Genomic DNA, 7,698 nt, shown 5'->3' on the forward strand with positions numbered 1-7,698 from the left:
CAGAACCTTTCTGATGTCCGAATATAGCCTTCCAATATATCGATCTTTACGTCTCGACCATTTTGAGACTCCTCGTCATGTTCGTGATCTCATCCCAGACTCCGAACAAACTTTGGTCATCAAATCACATAACTCATAATACAAATTGTCATCGAACGTTAAGCATGCGGACCCTACGGGTTCGAGAACTATGTAGACATGACCAAGACACATCTCCGGTCAATAACCAATAGCGGAAACTGGATGCTCATATTGGCTCCTACATATTCTACGAAGATCTTTATCGGTCAAACCGCACAACAATATACGTTGTTCCCTTTGTCATCGGTATGTTACATGCTCGAGATTCGATCGTCGGTATCATCATACCTAGTTCAATATCGTTACCGGCAAGTCTCTTTACTCGTTCTGTAATGCATCATCCCGAAACTAACTCATTAGTCACATTGCCTGCAAGGCTTATAGTGATGTGCATTACTGAGAGGGCCCAGATATACCTGTCCGACATTCGGAGTGACAAATCCTAATCTCGATCTATGCCAACTCAACAAAGACCATCGGTGACACCTGAAGAGCATCTTTATAATCACCCAGTTACGTTGTGACGTTTGATAGCACACTAAGTGTTCTTCCGGTATTCGGGAGTTGCATAATCTCATAGTCAGAGGAACATGTATAAGTCATGAAGAAAGCAATAGCAATAAAACTCAACGATCATAATGCTAAGCTAACGGATGGGTCTTGTCCATCACATCATTCTCTAATGATGTGATGTCGTTCATAAAATGACAACACATGTATATGGTTAGGAAACATAACCATCTTTGATTAACGAGCTAGCCAAGTAGATGCATACTAGGGACACTCTGTTTTGTCTATGTATTCACACATGTACTAAGTTTCCGGTTAATACAATTCTAGCATGAATAATAAACATTTATCATGATATAAGGAAATATAAATAACAACTTTATTATTGCCTCTAGGGCATATTTCCTTCAAATTACATTAAGGATGGAGACATAGATATTTGCAAAGTACATATAGATATAAATGTGGCAGACCCGCTGACTAAACCTCTTCCACGAGCAAAACATGATCAAAACCAGAACTCTATGGGTGTTAGATTCATTACGATGTAAACTATATTATTGACTCTAGTGCAAGTGGGAGACTGTTGGAAATATGTCCTGCAGGCAATAATAAATTGGTTATCATCAAATTTCCTTGTTCATGATAAATGTTTATTATTCATGCTAGAAGTGTATTGACCGAAAACTTAAATACACGTGTGAGTACATGAACAACACCATGTCCCTAGTAGGCGTCTACTAGACTAGCTTGTTGATCATAGATGGTTAACGTTTCCTACCCATGGACATGAGTTGTCATTTGATAACCGGATCACATCATTAGGAGAATGATGTGATGGACAGATCCAACCGTAAGCTTAGCACCAGATCGTATCACTTAGTAATTTGCTACAGCTTTCTTCATGTCAAGTATCTGTTCCTTAGACCATGAGATCATGTCACTCTCGGATACCGGAGGAATACCTTGTGTGCTATCAAATGTCACTTCATAACTGGGTGGTCATAAAGGTGCTCTACAGGTATTTCTGAAGGTGTCTGTTGAGTTGGCATGGATCGAGATTGGGATTTGTCACTCCGTGTGACGGAGAGGTATATCTGGGCCCTCTCGGTAATACAGCATCACAGGAAGCTTCATGTGACTAATGAGATTAGTCACAGGATCTTGTATTGCAGAATGAGTAAAGAGACTTTCCGATAACGATATTGAACTAGGTATGGAGATACCGATGATCGAATCTCGGGTAAGTAACATATCGCCGGACAAAGGGAATTGTATACAGGATTGTCTGAATCCTCGACATCGTGGTACAACCGATAGAGATCTTTGTTGAATATGTGGGAATCAATATGTGCATCTAGGTCCCGCTATTGATTATTGTCCGGAGAGGTGTCTTGGTCATGTCTGCATGTTCCCGAACCCGGAGGGTCGCACGCTTAACGTTCGGTAGCGCTAGGGTAGTATTGAGATATTAATAGTGAAAAGTACGAAGGTTGTTTGGAGTCCCGGATGGGATCCGAGATATCACGAGGAGCTCCAGAATAGTTTGGAGGTAAAGATTCCTATATGGGAAGACATATTTTGGTCAGCAGAAAAGTTTCGGGTTTTGTTGGCAGGGTGTCGGGAGTCCTGAAAGGGTTCCGAAGGTCCATCTGCCCTAGGGGGGCACATGGGCCGTAGGGGGTGCGCCCTGGCTTGGTTTGGGGGCGGGACCTTAGGTGGAGGCGCCCCCCTTGGCTTGCGGGGCTCTCCACCACTTGGTCGGTGCCCCTTCCTCACCCCTATAAATAGTGGGGAGGCGGAGTGGGGCTGCACCCATCCATCTCTGGCCTCCGTCTCTCCCAACTCCTCCCACATTTTTCCGGTACGTGCTTGGTGAATACCCGCCGAAATTCCCCTTCCACCACCACCACCATACCGCCGTGCTGGTTCGGATCTCATCTACCTCCTCTCCCTCGCTTGCTGGATCAAGAAGGAGATGACACCATCAAGCTAAACGTGTGCTAATCTCGGAGGTGCCGCCCGTTCGACACTAGATTGGATTGGATCGCGATTGGATCATGAATAGTACTACTACATCAACCTTGTTACATACGTTAACGCTTTCGGTCTACAAGGGTACATAGATACACTCCCCTCTCGTTGCTATGCATCTCCAAGATTAGATCTTGGGTGTTCATAGGATTTTTTTTGATTTTCATGCTTCGTTCCCCATCAGTATCATATTAAACAATTCAACCAATATCAATCATATCATATTCAACAATTGTAAGTAAATCTATAACAAAGGATATAATCAACAAGACTGGAATATGCAAATGAATCTACATCAACCATTCAACCAACATCAATCATATCATATTCAACCATTTTACTATATGCATACGAATCAACATCCATCATTTTCAACCAAATCAATCATATTTATCCTACCTCAATCATATTCAACCACATCAATTATAATGACCAAACATCAATGAACCATTAAAAAATAAACATGAACTAGGGTTCATCTTCAAACTAGATAGAATCAATAAACTAGTCACTATGACATGAACTAGGGTTCATCTTCAACCACATACATCAAATTGAATCAAACTAAAAATACCTATAATGATCAAAAAATAATAAATACTAGATGAAATAGGGTTCATCTTATGCCAAAATAATGCATCAAAACGAAAACTTCTTGACTAAAACTACTCTGAGGGATTGAGAGAGCTTACTTCTCTCGCTTTGGAGCTATCTCGATCCGCAAAAACGATGGAGAAACAGAGAAGATGGAGAGGGGAGTGGAGGGGATGAGAGAGAGAGAACTCCTCTGTGTTCTTGCAGCGACCGCGGTAGGGAGAAGATAGGGGTGTGTTCATGGGTGGGACCCACGAGCCGGCCCCGCTGCTTATAACTGTTCGCCACCTACCGTCAGGGTCTCTGGCGATAGGAAAAGAGGTTAGATCTTGGACCGCACCATATACCGCCACCAGCGTCCAATTAAATCCATCGATCTTGGACCTAACCCAAAATTTGACAGCGAAATCTTCCATGACCACGCTCCGAACTTCCAGCGTCTCACATCTAACCCCAAGTAAGATGCCACCTGATCTTCCTCTCGGAGGTAGACAATGCCAATCAAAATCCGTCCCTCCCGACAGCGTATTAAGGAACTGGCGGTAGGGTATAACAGCCTACCGCCAGGAGCATCGGCGGTAGGCTTGACAGCAGAGGACAGATGTCGTTTACTTGCGCTAACGTGGATGAGTGGCCTACCGCCAGGGGCCTCGTCGGTAGGTAGTTATACCCTACCGTTAGGGTCTCTGGCGGTGGGAAAAGAGGTTAGATCTTGATTTTTTTTTTCTTTAAAAAGGGTCAAATTGGGTTAAAATTCACCGAAAAGGTTAAAACATCAAATTTGGCTGCCACTCTAATGGCTGGCACAGTGGATGCCAATCCACGAGCTCGTCCACCAAAACCGGTTGGCGTGATGGGTGGCACGGACTCAGGATGCAGTCTTTGTCGAGGATTTCGGAAGTAAGCCTTTCAGGCCATACATACATGGTCGGCAAAAATCTGATGGGACAGGACCTCCGCTAAATCCACCATCACCGAGCACCGAGGCACCGAGCTCTGTCGGCCGAGGGTGACGATACCGAGTGAGAAAGGTGAACATCAGACTATACTTCACATGGTTATCAGAAGAAAAAAAGAGAGAGACTATACTTCACATGAGCGTGTCATCAGTTCATCGCTCACATGAACGCGTCGTCACCCGGAAGTATCGGCCTCTTACGACTGCACATCCTTCAATATCCTGGGAATACTGAAACTAGCCAGCAATCCGAAAGATTTCACTTATTAAACACGACAAAACTGGAAAGAGTATCACTGCGCACCTCGGCAACACGATGCCACAACACCCGTAATTACATGCACACAGAATCACACCCTATCTCGCAGCGGAGAAAATTATATCGAAGAAGGCCTAGGCAGCAACACGCGGTCTGAAGGATTGGATTATGCATGGCGACTGGTCGGAGAGATCCATCAGGTGTGCCCGCCGGCGGGCTTGGACCCAGACCCACGGCCTTCCTCCCGCGCGGCGGCGTTTGCGGACACGTAGTAGACGAGGCAGAAGACGGCGTGCACGAAGCAGAGGATGCCGCCGATGGAGAGGAAGCGGTGCCGCACCACCCCGCACTCCGCCATTACCTTCTTGGAGTTCGGCAGCGCACCGAGGATCAGCAGCGCCAGCCCCACCAGCAGAACCATCCTGGCAATCATAAACATGTTGACATTTTGTACGTGTTCTTCGAATCGAACCACGGGACCGGAAAAGCATGCAGGAGTTGATATAGTATTTTGATGGTGATGTGGCGGCTCATGCTCGGCGTGCGTAGGACAGGAGCGTACCATGTGAGGACCAGGGCGAAGGACGCCATCTGCCGGTTGGGCGACGAGCGCCGGCCGCCGGAGCAGCAGGGCCACGTGCAGGAGCAGCCGCCGACGATGTTGGCGATGGCGTGCGACGCAGCCAGCACCGCGGCCGCCGCGATGCCGAGCTTGTAAGCCTGTGGGACAGGCTGCCTGCACTCGATGAAAAGTATCTTCAGGTGCCTCCCCTGCAAGACGAGAGTAATCAAAATTTGCCATGAAACATCACCAGACAACAACGAAATCCCGCTTTTTGACGACACGGTTACCTGGCTCTGAGCTTTCTCCGCGTGGATTCCAAGGACGCCGGCAACGACATCCATGGCGACGATGAGGAGGCAGACGACCACCGCTTCAACTCTCGCCATGGCTTCTGCAATCTTGGTTCTCCTCCCCTCCTGTCCACTGTCGTCGTGGTGAAAATGGAGGAGCAGCGACGTGGGCACGACGGGCAGGCTTGGGTGTCGCTACTAGACGAGTGTGCAGCGAAGATGCTTTAGGTCTCGGCTTTTATTGTTCTTTGTTGTTTAATATCTCTGCGTTGGTTTTCTTTACCGATTCCTCTCAGTGCTCCCACGAGAAAGGCAGAAAGCTCTGCTAGGCTCTGCTTAACACCAAAGAAAGAGGCGAATGTTAAGGTGACACGAGCCGACAGGGCTCGAGACATCGATGGCACTGCTAATTACCCATCATATCACTCTATGAGTGAGATTTTCCTGAATCCCACTTACCTGGATTACCTCCAACGATTAATCTTCATCCTCACTAAAGTTTAGCCGTAATCCATAGACTTACAGCTCTGTATTAGTTCAAAATTGTGCAACTTTCATACTGATGGTCCCAATCTATTCTTCAAGTTCAAGTTATGGTCAGAAGAAACAGATCGTTATGATGGTGTATATATACGTAGCTGAAAAAGGTATTGGATATTGATTCGAGGTCCTACAGGAAAGAAAAAGAAAAGGTATACAAACGTTGGGCTGTACATCCGCGCTGGCGTATGGCCGCCAGCCTGCGAAAGAGTCGCTTTGCTAGCTGAATGGGCGACGTGGCGTGCAATGGAGCCATCTGGTGTGTGGTGGTGTGGCTTTCGAACATGGTGCTCAGTTTCTACTGTACGACGATGGATGTAGGGTGTCGATCCAGGACGGACGAAGTTTTGTTGTCCTTGAGGGCAACAACTTTTAAAAACGTCTTGACTTTATTGTTATAAGCAAACATGTCCTCTATATCTAAACAACGACCTTCGGAGATGGCGCTCAGTTTCTACTGTACTTCCTACTTTGAAAAGAAGGCTCTTACGTATTGTCTAGAGTCCAAGAGTGCAAAGTTTGATCAAATTTATAGAAAAAACTATCAACGATTATGATACCAAATTAGTATGCATAATTTGACTTCAAACAAAAAATATAGGGATTTTTCGGTTCATCCCATTAAAAAACTCGGATATTCGGTGATGACTGTCACTTGTACTTTGCGAATTCGATCTGTGTCACTAGCGCTCACGAAGAAATTAGCTACATGTCTCTAAGGAGACCCGGTTGGCTGTTCCGAACAACATGGCGATCCACTGTTGGGGCCATAAATTCCATTTTGCCACTCCTTCCCTTGGATGTGAGCCCCCCAATGTTGAGAAGGAGATTTGATTGACCCTTTATGCGATGTGGCCCCACCTACAATGCTCGATAGTGGCATATTCCTAATATTTGGCCAGAGCGGTTGATAGTGGCACGAAGATATATTTTTGCAGGTACAGCCTCTTCCCTTTCGCCACTTTCACTCACGTCATTCCCTGCTTGTCCAACACACCACCTCTGGCTCACTGCAATCGAGCTCCATTACCTTTCACGTAACCGCCACGGTCTGTGTCGTGGAATTGTCACGACAGATGTTCTAGTGTGAGGACTTAGTCGTGGAGCCATCACGTTGAGGTTAGCTTAAAGGGGTTAATCAGGACAAATGACACGAGAAGTTTATACTGGTTCCGCCCCTTACGATGAAGGTAAAAGCCTAGTCCAGTTTGTAGTTGGTATTGCTAGGGTTTCGATGAGCAGGAAGCGAATACGCTTGAGCCGGCTCTCGATTTGTTGTTTCTTGTCCTAAGCCGCCGCTAGGTCGTCCCTTTATATACACGGCTTGACGCCCTGAGGCCCTCAGAGTCCCGGCCGGCTTATACAACGTATCCGGCTCGGTGACCTTTCTTACGTACCTTACCATACAAGTTTACATACATGGCGGTTTATATCTATGGGCCTTAAGCCTCCTTCTGGTCTGGGCCCTCTACTAAGCCTATCTATGAACCGCCATATGATCTTTGGGCTTGATTGTGATGAATCGTCATAGGGATGGCCCAGCCCCTCCTGGACGGGTCATACATAATAGCTATATCCCCAACATTAGGCCCCAGGTTGATTTGAACTTGTTCATGTCAATCTCCAAGACTTAGAAAAAATCCTTCCATATCCGCTGCAAAAACTTTGTTACCCGCCATGACGTCATCTCCGAGAATTTCGGAAACCCGCCACGACATCATCTTTAACGGATCTTTATCTTAATGCCTTCCCGAAAATTGAGGCGTCCAATTAGCTGGATAACCACCATTCGGCCTCCTCGTCTTTCGTGCCTGCCTGTTTTCCTGTCTAGTTATAAATAGGACCATAGGGCCATCTCTCATTCTTC

General features: G+C 46.3%; 1 protein-coding gene across 1 annotated transcript; it reads right to left on the minus strand.

The window, feature by feature from the left end:
• Window positions 1-4,415: 4,415 nt before the first annotated feature.
• LOC125541407 (protein VASCULATURE COMPLEXITY AND CONNECTIVITY) lies at window positions 4,416-5,624 on the minus strand. The gene is made up of 3 exons (XM_048704829.2): window positions 5,289-5,624; window positions 4,999-5,207; window positions 4,416-4,858 (listed from the first exon to the last, which is right to left on the minus strand). The coding sequence occupies exons 1-3, from the start codon at window positions 5,385-5,387 to the stop codon at window positions 4,633-4,635; spliced, it is 534 nt and encodes a 177-aa protein (XP_048560786.1). The 5' UTR covers window positions 5,388-5,624; the 3' UTR covers window positions 4,416-4,632.
• Window positions 5,625-7,698: the final 2,074 nt, after the last annotated feature.

This window comes from Triticum urartu, chromosome 2A, assembly GCF_056163025.1.
Source record: "Triticum urartu cultivar PI428250 chromosome 2A, HENAU_Tu73, whole genome shotgun sequence".
Taxonomy (NCBI): Eukaryota; Viridiplantae; Streptophyta; class Magnoliopsida; order Poales; family Poaceae; genus Triticum; species Triticum urartu.

Bases quoted from the DNA above. Each gene is read 5' to 3' on its own strand.
- LOC125541407 (XM_048704829.2), bottom strand. From the start codon at position 5,387: ATGGCGAGAGTTGAAGCGGTGGTCGTCTGCCTCCTCATCGTCGCCATG. The intron at 5,208-5,288 runs GTAACCGTGTCG...CTCGTCTTGCAG, and splicing joins CGGAGAAAGCTCAGAGCCAG to GGGAGGCACCTGAAGATACT. The intron at 4,859-4,998 runs GTACGCTCCTGT...TATGATTGCCAG, and splicing joins TTCGCCCTGGTCCTCACATG to GATGGTTCTGCTGGTGGGGC.